The sequence below is a fragment of the Parus major genome, chromosome 8 (assembly GCF_001522545.3).
Source record: "Parus major isolate Abel chromosome 8, Parus_major1.1, whole genome shotgun sequence".
NCBI classification, from domain to species: Eukaryota; Metazoa; Chordata; class Aves; order Passeriformes; family Paridae; genus Parus; species Parus major.
Genome location: NC_031777.1, coordinates 3,405,454 through 3,421,438, shown reverse-complemented (window position 1 = coordinate 3,421,438; position 15,985 = coordinate 3,405,454). Strand labels below are relative to the sequence as shown.

General features: G+C 57.0%; 1 protein-coding gene across 1 annotated transcript; it reads left to right on the top strand.

The window, feature by feature from the left end:
• Nucleotides 1-6: 6 nt before the first annotated feature.
• On the top strand, nucleotides 7-13,499 carry BRINP2 (BMP/retinoic acid inducible neural specific 2). The gene is made up of 8 exons (XM_015636948.2): nucleotides 7-98; nucleotides 6,842-7,203; nucleotides 9,205-9,395; nucleotides 9,535-9,725; nucleotides 10,081-10,186; nucleotides 10,552-10,788; nucleotides 10,973-11,195; nucleotides 11,520-13,499. Exons 2-8 carry the CDS (start codon nucleotides 6,908-6,910, stop codon nucleotides 12,634-12,636), a joined length of 2,361 nt encoding a protein of 786 aa, XP_015492434.1. The 5' UTR covers nucleotides 7-98; nucleotides 6,842-6,907; the 3' UTR covers nucleotides 12,637-13,499.
• The last annotated feature ends 2,486 nt before the right edge of the window (nucleotides 13,500-15,985 follow it).

Below are 15,985 nucleotides of genomic sequence, written 5' to 3'. Positions count from 1 at the left end.
GGCGGGGCAGCGCCCGGGGCCGCTGAGCCGGAGCGGATCGGAGCGGGACGCCGAGGAGAGGCGGCCGGTGCCCCGCCGGCGCTGATTTGGAGCCTGGGGTGAGTGTGCGGGGTCGCGGGGAGGAGTTGCGGGACGGGGTTTGAGCCGGAGTGGGGTCCCGCCGGTGATGGGGAGGGGAAGCGGTGGCGAGCGGCGGCCCCGCAAGGGCGGAGATCCCGGCTACCGACGCCGGCTCGCTCGGTGACCTTGGCCAAGTTGTGTCCCCGCTCCGGGCTCGCTTCTCAGCCTCCCCGGCGAGCTCGGGTGTAGGGGAAGGCACCGAGCCCTTCCCGGGCGGGAGCCACCCCGCTCGGGGGCCCGACAGGTGCGGGCGGCTGCTGCCGGCCCGCTGGGACCGGCTGCTGCCGGGATCATCGGGGTGCCCGGGATGCCGGGACCTGCTGCTGTGTGCCGAGTGCGCTGCTCGGTGTGAAATGCCGGTGTCAGACACCCCGCGCCCGCAGGGACCGGGGGAGATGCCCCGCAAATGTTAAAGCACACATTTCTCCGATGGGCACTGATCAATCAATAGCCTGTGGGGGAATCGCCCGTTCCCCGCACCGCAGGGCCCCGCTCCACCACCCGGAGCATCGGCTCGGGCAGCGGGTGCGTGACCCGTCGGGAGATGCTCTCTCACCTCGGGCGCCCGCCCGGCCCCGCTCCGGGAGCCGGGGGGTCCCCGCTGCCCGGCTCCCTTCCCGTCCCTAAACGCTCGGCTTTCCAGTGAGAAACAAAACTCTGTGTCTTTAAAGCGCTGGAGAGCATCAGCTCTCGGCGCAGGGATACTCAGCCCGCCCTGTCCCTCCCCAGGGGACCCGCGTGTGGCCGCCCTGCAGCGGCAGTGGCGGGTCCCAGAGTGGCCCCGCTGTGGTCCCGGGGCCGGGCACGCTGAGCCTGGGCGCTGCGGGGCTGGGTGGGACCTGCCGGCAGATGTCAGTGTCCCCTCTCTGTCAGCAGCCAGGAGGGTCCCTGCCAGCCCGGAGATGTTGCAAGGAGGCCCCTGCACTTCTTTCCGAAGCGGAGCTGTCTTTGGTGGCCGTTCGGTGACACTTTGGAGACCTGGGGAGCAGCAGGATGCTGGAAAGGGGAGTGGCCACGCTCTGACACCCCAGAGGAGGGCTCCCTCTCTCTGCCCAACACCAGCCACCCACCACCTTATTTATCCTGCGCCGCTAATGCTGAGCTACACTTGTGCATCGCTGCTTGTCCGTGACACTTGTCACTCGTGCGAAGGCAGGGAAGGGAAGCAATGTTCCTCACCTTGCACTGCCCCCAGCTCCTGCATGAGGATGGTACTGGGCATGCAGGATCTGTTAGGGGAAAGGAGCCATCCTCCCTGGGGAGGAGGCTGCAGGGCTGCTCTCTTTCCCGGGCCCCTTGTGCACAGGGCTGCTCTTATTGCCCATCCCCTCGGGTGTAGGGATGCTCTTCCCTAGTCCCAAAGATCCACCTGCAGGGATTCTTTGGTCTGAGAGCTCAGCGCAAGGTGGGGAAGCCGGAGCTGCTATTGCCGTCACTGTGCTGGGGGAGGAAATTGTATTTTGCACATTTCTTTATTTAAGAGGCTTTTTGCCTGTAGGTGTGAAAGTCTCGGGTGTGCAAAGCCAGAGGGCAGAACACATGGCACTGGTGCGACTCGCTGCACGCAGCTGCCATCTCCCCTGACAGCGGCCCGGGCTTCAACTCATTTGATGTCTTATGCAAATCCTTGGCTCCCTGAGTCCTGGGATTTTCTGCTATTTTCCTTTACTCTCATCTTCAAGTGTCTCGCTCTTGAGGATGTGAAGAAAAGCTAATAAAAGGAACCCAAGGCATCGAGTCCTACAGGTTTTCTAACCAGTCTCAGGAGCAGAGAGGAGGGCAGTGACTTGGAGTCCCTGGGCTATAGTACTGAACAGGCTACAGAGGGTGCGGGAGCCCAGCGGGACTCTGTTCCCAGGCGCGGCTGTGATCTCCAGCCCCTTGGCTCCGGCAGGACGGGAGGCTCCGAGGTGGCTGTCCCCGCCGTGTCTCCGAGGCCGGCTGCCAGGTGGCTGCCAGCACCCCGCCGTGCCCACTTTGCCAGCGATTACCGCGCTGCTGTCGCTCCGGCGGTGCCTGCTTCGCTCTCTTAGTGACCCCGGCAGATCAATGAGGCCCTGGCGCTTCCTTGGGAGCGTGCGGATACAGGAGATGCAGCTCCTTGCAAGCCGTAATCGAGCCGGAGCAGGGGGCAGAGGAGACAGCGGGAGAGGCAGGGCTGGCTGTAGGGGAGGTGGGTTCCACCAAGCAAGGAGAGACTGGTGGCTCCGGAGCAATGGGAGCATCCTGCAAAAATTGAGCCCTTTGGGATGTCTGTGCCGAGGTGTGCAGGCGGCAGAGCAAGAGGTGGCCTGGGCGCCTGCATGAATTCATAGATAAACGTGGCTCAGCTGAGTCAATCCACTTCAGACGCTAAACTGCACTTAGCCTTTGCCCAGGCTCTTTTAAGTGGCCTTAATTTGATAAAGCTTTTCCATGTTTAATGAGAAGGTGACTCAGTCACTAGGTTTGATGTTCCTTCCCACTAAGGCATCCCCAGGGAGCTCGAGACCCCTCCCCATCACTCTGGCACAGAGGTACCTTTGCTCCCACTGTGGCCCAGGGACCAGCCCTTGTGTCTGGGCACATCCCACAGCTCTGCCACCAGCTGGTATCGTGTACCTGCCACAGACAGTGGGGTTTGCTTTGGCTCTGGGCTTCAGCTCAGCATGCACAGGGGACATTCCAGAGTCCATCTGGAATATTCCTGTGCTTCCCAACGGCACCTGGCAAATACCACTGCCCCTCTCCCCAGTGCACGCTTCCCAGTTTCTGTATCTCGAGATCTGCTCCTGCAGCATGAAAGGGCACAAATCAATGCTAATGTCCCTAACAATTAGCTAACGTCTTAATTATCGAACTCAGCCTGATTAGTGGTGGAGCGCTTGGCTCTGGAGATGCCGTCGGCATGGAAGCAAGCGGGACCTCGGCATAACTCCGATGTTAGGCTGAGGATGTTGCTGCTGTCACTGTCAGCCCCAAGGGCAGTAGAGGGAGGCTTTTGCAGCTTACCTGAGCACCCCCACCCCCATCTCACATCCCTCCTTTGGCCTCTCGAGCTATTTTGGATGAGGACACCACTGCAGAAGCGACCCCACTGCCATCCCCAGGGTAGGGGGTGCCTCTAGAAATTGCCACAAGCTCTCTTTAAGATGTAGCTTGTGACAAGTGACAGTGTGGGCCATGCATCTGCCATCACTGGGGGAACACCGGGGTGTTCTGCTGCAGGCAACGGGGACACAGTGGGCTGCAAGAAGCTCAGGAGGTCTTGGTCCTGAAAGATGTTGCGGTCCTAGAAAATTTTTCAAGAATATTTGCTTTGACACTCTTCTTCCATTGCTTCAGAGTTTTTATAGAAGGGGGAAGAGGAGAAAAAAAAAATTAACAAGCTGGAAGTTTTCCAACTTTTGTGATGCAAAACTCTAAATCAAAAGGAAGAAGAAAAAAAGAGTTGTCAGATGCTTCTCATCAAATCTTCATTTTTTTGGATCAAGGAAAAGTGATTAGAAAGTTACTTCCAGCTCTAGTAGTAAGGTCAAGGGGTTTACTTGTTTCTAAAGAGCTTTACTCTCCCCAGCATCCCAGGAGGATCCCGGTGTGAGCATGTGGAGGTGCACCCTGAAAAACATTGCCCCAACCCCACAGAGCAGCAGTGCAGCCCCCCCACCTCCAATCAGAGCCTGTTCCCCCCAGCTGTAGGGACTGAGGACTATACAGAGCTATGGCAATATCTGCACATACTTATTTTCTATAACTGCTGATCGATAGGAGGAAATAGATCATCCCAGCTGACAGTGGTGCAGGAAGGCTGCTCCGTGGGGGATAAGCTGCTGCATAGCTCAGCACAGCTCCCACACAGGCCCTCCTTGCCCATTCCTGCCTGGCTTGGGACTTCCAGTTCCTGTTGGCAGGGTGCTGGTGTGCGTCAGCGCCCGTCCCCGAGCAGGAGCCTCCCTCGGAGGTACCGGCACACACGGTGTGAGTAAGAGGGATGTGTGAATAAAAGCTCGCTTAGCAAGGCTGGAAACTTTGCTTCGTACCAGGAGGGAATCTTCACTGGTTTTGCACCAGTTTGCCCTGGCCAAGTGCTGGAAATACCAAATCTTATATTTATTGCTCTGTAGTAAAACATGAAGTAGCCACAAGGAAACATCCCACGCTCAGCCTCTAATCTCGGAACGAGCTCCCCAGGGAAGGCATCAGAGAGCAGGCTGGAATGGTTTCTAGCTGGTCTAGGGACCACAGCCTAAGGGAAAAGGTGGCCCAAAGTGGGTCTATCCATAATACACATCCCAGTGATGGTGAGCCAGATGTTTGCTGCCTTAGCTGTGGTGGGAGAGGGGATTTGGAGGGGAAGGATAGCATGGGAAGCCTCTCTTGGTGAAGGCACATGAAGATGTCCCCCAGGGTGGCAATGGCAGGGGGCTGCTTAGTGCTGGTGGGAAACATTTAGTGTCTAGGGTGGTTTGATGAAAAAGACAGTGCTCTGCCTGGTGTGTCCCACCCCAAAAAAATCCCCTCTGTGCTTTGAATCAAAAGAAGGATACTCTGTGTCCTTCTGATTTACACTAGGAAAGCCTAAGGGAGAGTAGTGAAGTGGCTGGTGCAAAATTGACCCTACCACTCTGTGGTGGTGATGGATGAGGCCATGTCCCATGGCACCTGTGGAAAAGCATCTCCTTTAACCCCTTAAAATCCCCTTTAACATCCCCTGTAAGACCCAGGCTGTTAGAGACCTGTGTGGAGGGAGAGGGGAGAAGGACACAGCCAGGGAGCAGCCCCTGCCCAGCCCCACCTCAGCTGGAGGTGTGACAGGAACCACTTAAAACCCATGGATGGTGACAGGGGACGAGGAGATAGGGTGTGCCAAGCCTGTTTGAGGCAACAGGCAGAGTCCCAGCACACCAGATATTTAAACAAGGTGTTTTGCTGTCACAGCCATATTTAATGCTACAAGCAGTGTGTTTCCATGGGCAGGGTTTAGAAAGATGCTGTTCAAGGATGCTTTACCCTCCCTCGGCTTCTCAGCTGAGATCCAGAGTGCTGCTTTCCTCCTTGCTGTGTGGGAAAGGGATCAAATAACTGAGGGTTTAGCCTATGGTCAGTATCTAAACCATCCACGAGGTTTACTGCCAGACCCTGGCTCCCACCATTCTCTCCTGGACACGGCGGCTGGTCCTGGCTCAGCACAGCAGCAGAACCCATGGCTGCAGGCTGGACCTGGCGGGGTTTAATCTTGAGCTTTGAGGATCCCTTTGGTCCCCAGGCCACGTTAATTTTTAATTGTACCAGCAGATATTCCTGGGGAGGGAAGCAAAGTGCAGGTCTGCTTCAGGCAGACTCTGCATCCCATCTGCCTGTTCCCCTCGGCGCAGCTTTGGTTGCAGGCAGGGAGGATTACGGGGCAGCGGTAATCTGGCATCGGATCCCGCCGTGTTTTGGGGGTGACAGATTCCCCCTCCAACATTTGGAGCACAGAGTGAGGAAACCAGGCATTGCCTGCTCCCCACCCCAGCATGGGACAGGTTTGGGCCAGGATTTGGTCACATCGTGGCCGTGGGGGACTCCACGTGCCAGGAGCAGGAGGCAGTGACAGGGCTGTTAAGTGGCTGCATGCTAGGCTGGGAGAAACCAGGGTGACACGTGAAAAAAGAGTGTGGGGGAACAGAATAAGCCCTGCCTGCTGCTGCTGCCCACCCCACTGCCCTGGCACCCCGGTCTGGTGATGTGAAAGTCTCAGCTTTTGTTTAAAATTCACAGGGCCCCAGCCTCGAGGGCTGAGTGAGAAGCTGAGAAAGTGTAATCAAAGGGCACCCTTAAGGGTTTAAAAATAGAAGAGATGGAGCAAAAAAATTGAAAAAACAAATTATTACATGTTAAAGCATGATGATTCATCCAGCAAAGCCCTGTTTGGGAGAACGCAGGGTTGGTGTGCGCTCAGCAGGGATGGGCATTTGGGCTCCAGCTGCCTTCCTGGAATAAAAACCATCTTCCCTCTTGGAATAAAAACCATCTTCCCTGGCAGTACTGCAGCAGTGGGGTCCCTGTTTTGAGGCAAACAGCTGTTGTTGCCTCACAGCACACCTGGCCTTGGCCAGACCTTGCAGCTCCCCATCTCCCACTTGCACTGGCAAATTCAGGCTCTGGCCTTGTGGTTGCTGCTGCCAGAAAAGCTCCATCTTTACTTTGCACTCAAAACACTACTTCCACCAGCCTAGCCAACCTTGGAGTGGAGATCCATCCATCCATCCATCCATCCATCCATCCATCCATCTGCAGAACACAAAGGAAAGTCTAACATCAACCACACGTGATCCAGTCCATACCTGGAGAAGCTCATTTTCCCAGCTCCCCATGATTATTATTTTTAGCCCCACCTGAAATGAGCTGCACATGCTCCTGCCATGCATGCCCACAATGCAGGGTGCAGAGGCAGCCCTCCCCACCATCCCCACCATCCCCACAGCAGCAAGCTCAGCTTGACAGGCTGATGTACTGCAGAGAAAAACATAAAGAAAAAGCCAGAAATTCCTCAAACAGCCATCAGCCAGGATTTCATTTAACTTCAGCAGCACCCAGCACCCCCAACCCATAAACTCTTATTTCCTGTGGCATGACCAGTCCGTGCCTGGCTCGTGGCTCTCCCGGGAGCGTCGCTTTCCCTCTGTCAGCATCCCGACAAGCATTCCAAAGGCTGTGGTCTCTCCTGGTTTGTATCCACGCCGCTGTCCTCACGTTGCAGGACGGGGCTGTCCCGGAGGATCGCCGCGGGGTGAGAGAATGAAGAAGCCGGCCGGGCAGCAGCAGGATGGGGCGGCAGGACCTCCCACGTGCTGACGGGCCCCCGCCGATGCTCCCGCTGGCCCTGCTGGCCCTGAGCGCCTGCTGCCGCTGGGGAGTGGCCGGCGGGGCGGGCAGCACCGTGCCCCAGGGCCATGCAGCCCCCGCGACCCCCTCCTCTTCCTCCTCATCCTCCTCTCCCTCCGTCCGGGCGCCCCTCGACTGGCTCCTCACCGACCGGGGACCCTTCTACCGAGCTCAGGAGTACGTGGACTTCATGGAGCGCTACCGGCAGGGTTTCACCACCAGGTACAGGATCTACAGGTGAGAGGCTGTGGGCAGCCCGAGAGGGGGCTGAGGGGTGGGGGGTTATTGGGGCACGGCAAAGGGGAGGCAGACCCTCTCTAATCCACATGTGCAGACCCCCACGTGCAGGAGGAGGCTGTCCATTGGGACAGACAGTGGGTGGATGTGAGATGCTGCTTTTCCAGGGAATATAATAGCAGCCCCCCCGAGCATGCTCATGGCATGGCCAGGCCGGGCTCCCCGCAGGATTTGCCCTGAGCTGGGAGGGATTTGGTGCACAGGTTGAGATGGAATCAGCCCTTATGGCAGGAGGCACAGAGCCCACTGGGCTGGATGGGTTCATGTATACTCCAGTCCCTTTGGACATCTTCTACCTACAGATCTCCTGCCCAGAGGTGGAAACTGGGGACAGCAGAAGGGGCAGTGTGTGTGTGGTGTCCACCTCCCAGGCCCTTCAGACAAAGCATGTCCCACAATGTGTGTCTGATGCTCTTTTGTCCGTTTTCTGTGCACAAAGACATCTCTCTGCCAAATTACTGAAGCTGCCTAGACTGGCAATACTCTGGAGGTGAGATGTTGCTGGGTCTCAAGAAGAGCCACCCTGACTGGCCCCTGGCATGTGCCCAGAGCCATCAGCCCACGGACTGCTGCAGTGGGATGCTATAGGAATGGGGGCCGAGGCTGGAGGGGTTTCTTGCCAGCAGAAAAACAGGTTTGGCAGCAGTGGGGCCACTCACCACAGCAAAGGGCCACCAGTGACAGCCTCTGTGGGAAACCCACTCCATTCCACAGCCTCCTGCACCTAATTGGGGCTGTCACCTCTGGCTAATGAGCCCCTTTCCCTTTCACTCCCCACCGATGCTGAGCCCTGGGGGGATTCAGCAGCAGAGCAAAGCCTGGCCAAGGCCTCTGGGGAATGCTGACGTGGGTGCCGGGATTGCAGCTTTGTTATGCAGCCCGGCACCCCTAGGGAGCTCCTCTCCTCTTTCCTGTGTGCTGACGCTGCCATGCCGAGGGACCTGCGTCCTCCAGGGATGCTGCTGGTGACGGTGGTGGGACAGGAAGGAGCAGCCAGAGGGACAGCTGCTGGCTCACACCTCCCTGGAGGCAGAGAACCTACTATCAGCCTTCGGGGCTTGCTTTGCCTCTGGGATGGAAGAGGGGGGAGCACCCCAGCCCCTAGGGAGTGTGTGTGCAAGGGGAGAGGCAGCATCCTCCCTGCCTCATCCTCAGCTCTGCTACTGGTCCCTGCAACCCATCTTCTGGGCCCAAAAGTCATGGTGGTAGGCAACTTGTCATCTGCCAAGCCCAGCAGCTGCTGCTTTGCACCCATCCACCCCTCCCTCTCCCTCTTTTCCCATCCAGCCTTGGTAAAGCTGTCTGAAAGGCACCGCCTGGTTTTAATTAGAGCAAAATGCCAAAGATTAGGCTGAAATTTGCTGCCGGTTGTTTACAAGGCCATGGGGTTTTAGATGCAGTGACAGGCTAGGCAGCTGCTCCCTAGGGCTGGGCAAGGCCAGGGGGGCACATTCACAGCCCATCTGGAGCTCTGAGGGGACCCACCTCCAGCTTCCCACAAAATATTGCTGCTGATATTTAAAAGCATGATACCCCCAGATGCTGGATTTTCATTTGGATCCGTAGGCACAGGGCTGGAGGAGAGATGAGATCCAACCAGCCCAATGGGCTGGAAAAGGGTCCAGCCCTGCCCTGGGCTGTGATTAATGCCTTCTGGAGGTGCTGGATTAATCAATATCAGGCATCTCCGCTGCTTGTAGCTCTTTATCACCATCAATGGCTTAGGGAGGGACGGTGCTTTTGTCCTGGCCGGATCCATAGCTGGCAAGGGTCTGCAGCCGGTCCTGCACTTCCTGGGAAGTGGAGGAGGTCGGGATGATTCTAACCAGAGTTTTCCACCTGTCCTGAGCTGGAAACTGGGGACAAAAGGAAGGAGAGCATCCGTGTGCCGTGGCCAGACCCACTTCACACCCTCTCCCCGCTGCTGCTCTCCTCCCACAGAGAGTTTGCTCGTTGGAAGGTGAATAATTTGGCCTTGGAGAGGAAAGATTTCTTCAGCCTTCCGCTTCCCCTGGCCCCTGAATTCATCCGCAACATCCGACTGCTGGGGCGTCGGCCCAGCCCCCAGCAGATCACCGACAGCCTCATCAAAAAGTATGGGACACACTTCTTGCTGGCTGCCACGCTGGGAGGTGAGTGCTGGGGGTGCTCGCCCTGCTCACCCCCCTTTGCACTGGGACTGTGCGCAGGAGGGAGAGTGGGAAATGAAGCACTGCAGCAGAAACAAGGGGGAGCCCAGCAGCCTCTCCAAAGTATCACGTGTCCCCCCAGGAGAGGAGTCCCTGACCATTTTTGTGGACAAGCGCAAGCTGAGCCGGAGGGCAGAGCCTGCGGGGGGGGCTGGGAACAGCTCGGGGGTCTCGCTGGAGACCCTGCACCAGCTGGCAGCCTCCTACTTCATCGACCGGGAGAGCACCCTGCGCCGGCTGCACCACATCCAGATCGCCACGGCTGCCATCAAGGTAGGCAGGGGGGCGGCCAGGGACACAGCAGCCTCACCACGGCCCCTCGCAGCTGGCCAGACCCGAAACGGCATCACCCAGAGAGGAGAGAACAGGGAAACTTAACGCGTTCCCATTATTTATGGGAAATTGGGCACTCTAATAAAGGCACATTTTTCAGCGGGCTGCAGGCAGGGCTGCTGCCTGTCAACGAGCTAATTAGCAGATAATTAGTTCTCCTCTCCCGACCATCGTCCTGCTATGAGGGCTATGGGCTTGGCCAGCGGGGTCAGGGATTATCTGCGGCACTCTCAGCGAGGTAGCGCACCCTGTGTGCCCTCCTGTATCCCTGACCGCCTGCGTGTCCCCACCTTAGGTGACAGAAACACGGACAGGGCCGCTCGGCTGCAGCAACTATGACAACCTGGACTCGGTGAGCTCTGTCCTGGTGCAGAGCCCTGAGAACAAAGTGCAGCTCCAAGGTAGGACTGGGCTCGTGGGGATGTGGGGGAGGACAAGTGCTACCATGGGATGCTTGTGGGTGCACAGGGGGTTGCAGGGGAGGATGCTGGCATGAGATGCTGCTTCTAATTTCAGGGCTGGGGAGGAGAGGGGATGAAAATAATGAAAGCTGGGCAGGATGAGGTTGTTGCTTGTCTGCCAAGAGGAGCCGAGATCGATGCAGAGCCCAGACAAGCGGCTCCACAGCAATTGATATGATAATCATGCGAGGGTGGGAGCCCAGGAAGGGGGGAGGAAGGAGGGAGGCTCGTGCCCCCCTCACCCAGGCGATGTTTGAGGGGCTCCGTGCGTGCCCTGGTGCTCTCGGGGCTGCTCCCTCTCGCAGGGCTGCAGACGGTGCTCCCCTCCTACCTGCGGGAGAGGTTCGTGGCGGCCGCCCTCAGCTACATTGCCTGCGGCTCTGCCGGGGAGCTGCTGTGCCGCCGGAGCGACTGCCGCTGCCAGTGCCAGCCCGCCTTCCCCCGCTGCAACTGCCCCGAGGCCGACATCCAGGCGCTGGAGAGCAGCCTGGCCCAGCTGGGGCGAGCCTGGGAGAGCCACCACAGCCAGTTCGAGGAGTCAGGTGAGGCTGGGGAGACCCCACCAAGCATCTCCTTCCCCTTGTGAGCAGCCCAGGCTGGGTGCTGGGTCTCCAGGGTGGTCTTCTTCCCTCCACCTCAGAGCTCAGGTGGAGGGAAGTTGCTCTCAGCTCCACCTTCATCACCGGTTCTCCAGGGTGTGCTGATGCCGTCTCCTTCTCCCCACAGAGGAGTTTCAGGCCCTGGTGAAAAGACTCCCCACAGACCGTTTCCTGAACAGGACAGCCATCTCCCACTTCTGGACCATGGACCTGGATGTCCAGCATCGCTACCAACAGCTGGGCACCAGCCTGAAGCTGCTGTCCAGGAAAACCTACCGGCTCATCCGGCGGCTCTTCAACCTCAGCAAACGCTGCCACCGCCAACCTCGCTTCAAGCTGCCGAAGGAGAGGTAGGGTGCCATGGCATCTCTTTCTGGGGACGCTGCCCCATGCCCCAAGGGTGGCTTAGAGCCAGGGGCTACCTCCCTGTGGCTGCAACTGGAGAAGCTCCTGCCCAGGAGGGACATCTGGGGGTGAGCAGGCAGCAGGAGTGGCTGTACCAGCCCTGAGAGGTCAGGTCCGGACCTGAAGGTGAAAAATGGGGCTTGGTTCATGCTGTTTTCAGCAGAGCAGAAAACAAACACAAGGTGGGCAGCTCTTCCATCCCTAGGGAAAGTCAGTCGCATCCCAAAAGACGCCATCTAAGCCTCTCTCCTGTGTTTCCTCTGCACCAGGTCCCTCCCTTACTGGTGGAGCCGTGCACAGTCGCTCCTGTACTGCAGCGAGACCACCGTGCCTGGGACCTTCCTGGAAGAAAGCCACAGCTGTAGCTGTCCCTCCGAGCAGCCCTCCTGCCAGGGGTCCATTCCGTGTGCCTTGGGCGAGGGGCCAGCCTGTGCCAGCTGTGACCAGGACAACAGCACCCGCTGCGGGACCTGCAACCACGGCTTCGTGCTCACCCAGGGCTTCTGCCGCCCTGAGGTGGCCGACTCGCTGGAGCACTACCTGGGGCTGGAGACAGACCTGCAGGACCTGGAGCTCAAGTACCTCCTGCAGAAACGGGACAGCCGCATCGAGGTGCACTCCATCTTCATCAGCAATGACATGCGCCTGGGCAGCTGGTTCGACCCCTCCTGGAGGAAGCGCATGCTCCTCACCCTGAAGAGCAACAAGTACAAGCCCGGGCTGGTTCACGTCATGTTGGCCCTCTCCCTGCAGATCTGCCTCACCAAGAACAGCACCCTGGAGCCCGTCATGGCCATCTATGTCAACCCCTTTGGGGGAAGCCACTCGGAGAGCTGGTTCATGCCTGTCAATGAGGGCAGCTTCCCAGACTGGGAAAGGACTACCGTGGATGCCTCTGCCCAGTGCCAAAACTGGACAATCACCTTGGGCAACAAGTGGAAGACCTTCTTCGAAACGGTCCACGTCTACTTGCGGAGCCGCATCAAGTCTCTGGATGACAGCTCCAATGAGACAATCTACTATGAACCCTTGGAGATGTCAGATCCCTCCAAGAACCTGGGCTACATGAAAATCAACAGCTTGCAAGTCTTTGGCTACAGCCTGCCCTTTGAGCCAGACGCTATCCGTGACCTGATCCTCCAGCTGGACTACCCCTACACCCAGGGCTCCCAGGACTCAGCCATGCTCCAGCTGCTGGAGATCAGGGACCGAGTGAACAGGCTCTCACCCCCTGGCAAAATCCGCCTCGACCTCTTCACTTGCTTGCTCCGGCACCGGCTCAAGCTGGCCAACAACGAGGTGGCGAGGATCCAGTCCTCCTTGAGAGCCTTCAACGCCAAGCTGCCCAACGCGCTGGAGCAGGAGACGGGCAAGCTGTGCAGCTAACGGCTGGGAGCGCTCGGAGCTCGGCCGGGGGCTGGGAGGAAAGACTTCCTGGGGAGGAGAGAGAAACAACCACCCTAAAAATTTAAATCTAGGCCTTACCTTAGTGCCAACTGCGTGCTTCCATGGTACACCCAGCAACTGGCCAAAGAGACACGGGGCTCAAGCGGATGGAGGATGCCAGTGGGACTAAGGAGGAGGGATGGCTCATGCAGTGCAGAGTGGCTCCCAGTGCGGAGACAGTGACACTGTGGCCACCATGGGGGTGGCTGGGGAGGTGTGGCGATGGCCCAGGGGGTGTGGCTAGGCCAGAGGCAGCTGCTGGTCCCACCAGAGCAGGTGCTTAACCCACCGTAAGGATCCCCCAGTGGCGGCCTCCTCGCCACTCTACTTTTGTAGTCTTTTTAAGAGGTTTCTACTGGCACCTTTGCATCCCCCGTGATCCGTCCTGCAGCCATAGCCTCACACACGGTGCTGCTGGGGGTCCACAGAGCCAGCCCTGGAGAGCCAGCAGCTCTCCCCTGGGGCCTCTCCACGAGCACCTCGTGTCTGCTGCAGTGCTGAGGCACCGTCTCACCCTTTGCCTGGGAAGGACCTGGCACCTGCGCCGGGGACGCTGCCATCACAGACACCGGCGGAGACCTCTGGGCCACCATTCCCTACAAAACAAAATACCACAACAACAACAACTAAAAAACCCTAATGCAAAAGGAAAAAAAAAAAAAAAAGAAAATGTTTTATTTATGTATTTATTTATTTGGTTTGTTTGGGACAGGTTTTTTTAAGCCTATTCATTTGGGGAGTGTCATTTCTTGTCAGTGGCTCGAGCCAAGAGACATCTTAGTAAAATGTATCTGTTTAATATATTTTTTAAAAAATGCCTTTTTTGAGCAAAAGAGCAACCAAAACCAACTGAGATTAAAAAAAAAAAAAAAAAAAGAAAAAAAAAGAAAAGAACAGAACAGTTACTGTCATCGCTAGCCCTGGCTTTCCCTGTGCTGGGTGGCTCCCCTCCCTCCCTTCTTCCCGGTGCTGCTGCTGCTGTACTCGGTGCCTGACCAGAATATCAAGCAGCAGAGCTGCCCGGCTGTCAGATGGGAACACTGGGTACCCAGACAAGCAGAGCTCACTGCTCCAGTGGCTGCCCTCATTCCTCGGCCAAGGATGAGCCAGAGAGAGGAAGGAGCTGACCCTCCAACCACAGTATCCCTAAGGGAGGGCACACGGACAGAGGGAATGGTGCAGGGGAAAGGAGAGGGGTGGGAAAAGTGTATCAGTGTGCAGATCTGAGGCTGCTTCCTAATCCTCCACAGCTGGCAAAACTTGTCTGCTTGGATGCTGCAAAGGCAGTGGAAATCCGAGCTCATCCATCCTGCTTCTGTCACCCACCTCTCCTCCATCCTCAGGCTGGGCAGATAAAGAGATAAGAGGGAGGAAAATAACACCAGGAGAGATAAAGAGACAGACAAGGGGAAAATAAAACGGGGATAGATAAACCATACTTGCTATTTATATTCCCTGTCTAATCTATCAATCCATCAAGCTGGCTATTGTGGTTATAGCAGCCCTCAATCTGTCACCTAGACTTCTATTTTCCACACATCTGTCTTCCTTTGCCCACCTCTCCTCTCTTTCTCCCAGTCCTAAAGGGAAAAAAATCAGGCAATTAAACACACCAGGAGGAAATGAGAAGTCAAAGGCATCCTCTGGGCTCCCCAGACATGAGCCTGGGGATGGGGAGGGCACAGGCACGAAGGCAGGCAGTGCTCCTGAGCAGGCAGAGCTGCTGGGATGATTCCCAGCTACTGAAATTATTTTGGCTTCTGCTGTACATCTCCTATCTCATCACTTCTTGGTTGTCCAGAGAAGCTGTGGCTGCCCCATCTCTGGAAGTGTCCAAGGCCAGGTTGGATGATGCTTGGAGGAATTTGGTTTACTGGAAGGTATCCCTGTCCGTGGAAGGTTAGAACAAGATGAGCTTTAAGGTGTGTTCTAACCCAAACCATTCTAGGGTTCTGCCCATCATCATGTGGGCCATGTGTCAGGCTAACATTCCTCAGCTCCATCCCAATCTCCTCCAGACAGAGCATTTCCTATCATGTTTTTCAGTGTCCTGAACCAGTCCCACATCCTAAACCCACCTGAGCATGAATGCAAGAGCTGTTGGGATGACTGGCAGCACCTCAAAGTGTACCCCTCAAGGGATGGACCCTGGACTTGTGTAGGCTCCAGATGGAGGCAGGTGATGCCCTAACAGTCCCATGCATGAGGAGAGAGGTGGATGGACCATTTACTTTGAAGTGGATGCAGAAAATAAAAAGCAGGGAGTAGGACAAGGCAGGCAGCTGGAAGGGTGAGCCATCAGCACTTTGCATCCTCAGCAGTTGGCCCTGGGGCTGCACTCTCTCCACAGCCCCCAGCAAGACCTGTAATCTGTTGCCCAAAAGCACCAAGTTTTGCCCAAATTGAGAATTCCCTTTAGGGCTGTGCATGGCATTGGAAGGCTGGCAGCTGGCACTGCCCTGTCTCAGCAAAAAGCACCACTTTGGGAAGCACAGGGACAGGCAGAAAGGCCTTGGTCATCCACCCCCAACACCATGTGGCTGCACCCCCCCTCTAACTCAGTGACAGAGAAACAAAGTTGGTTCCTTGAATTTGGCTGTTAAATTGCTGTATTTGGGGCGAGAGCAGCTTCCACCTTTTCTGGGGATGTGTGTGAGTTAAAGGAAGAGCAGCAGCAGCAGTGTGCATACCCTGGGAGGGGACTGCCAGGCTGCGTGGGAATCTCAGGTGGGAGCAGCCAGGTCCTCCCATCCCTGCTCAGCAATTAAGGCGCTCAATGGAGGTGATTAAAAGGACGAGGTTAATAACTGGGGGTCAGCATTTGATTACCTTGCAGTGCTTTCCCCTGCACAGAACAGTGCTGATGGCAGCAGGGCTGGCTGAGAGCTGCTGCTCCACAGCACCTGCAGGATCTGGCCCCAGGATGGAAATAGCCAGCGTGCCACCCTGAACCAGGAACTCAGCATCAAACCCATTAGGTTTTAACAGCTGGTGTGGTTGGGGTTGTCCTTTTCTAGGGTGTTTATATGAGATTCTCTGCAGTATGTAAGCCAGAAAATGGCCTTTAAATAACAAGCTGAGCTCCTCACTTACTTGACTGCAGACACTCTGCTTCCCTCTAGACACGTTTGTTCAGCAGCTCAGCCAGGGAAAGGCCAGGATGTTTCACCCCCAGCCCAGGCAGCAGGATGGGGTTATCTGCACAGCTCTCCAGGGCAGACAGAGCTCATGGCCCCCAGGCTGGGGCTGGTCCTAGCTCCATCTCCCAGCCTGAGACAGGGCTGGGCTG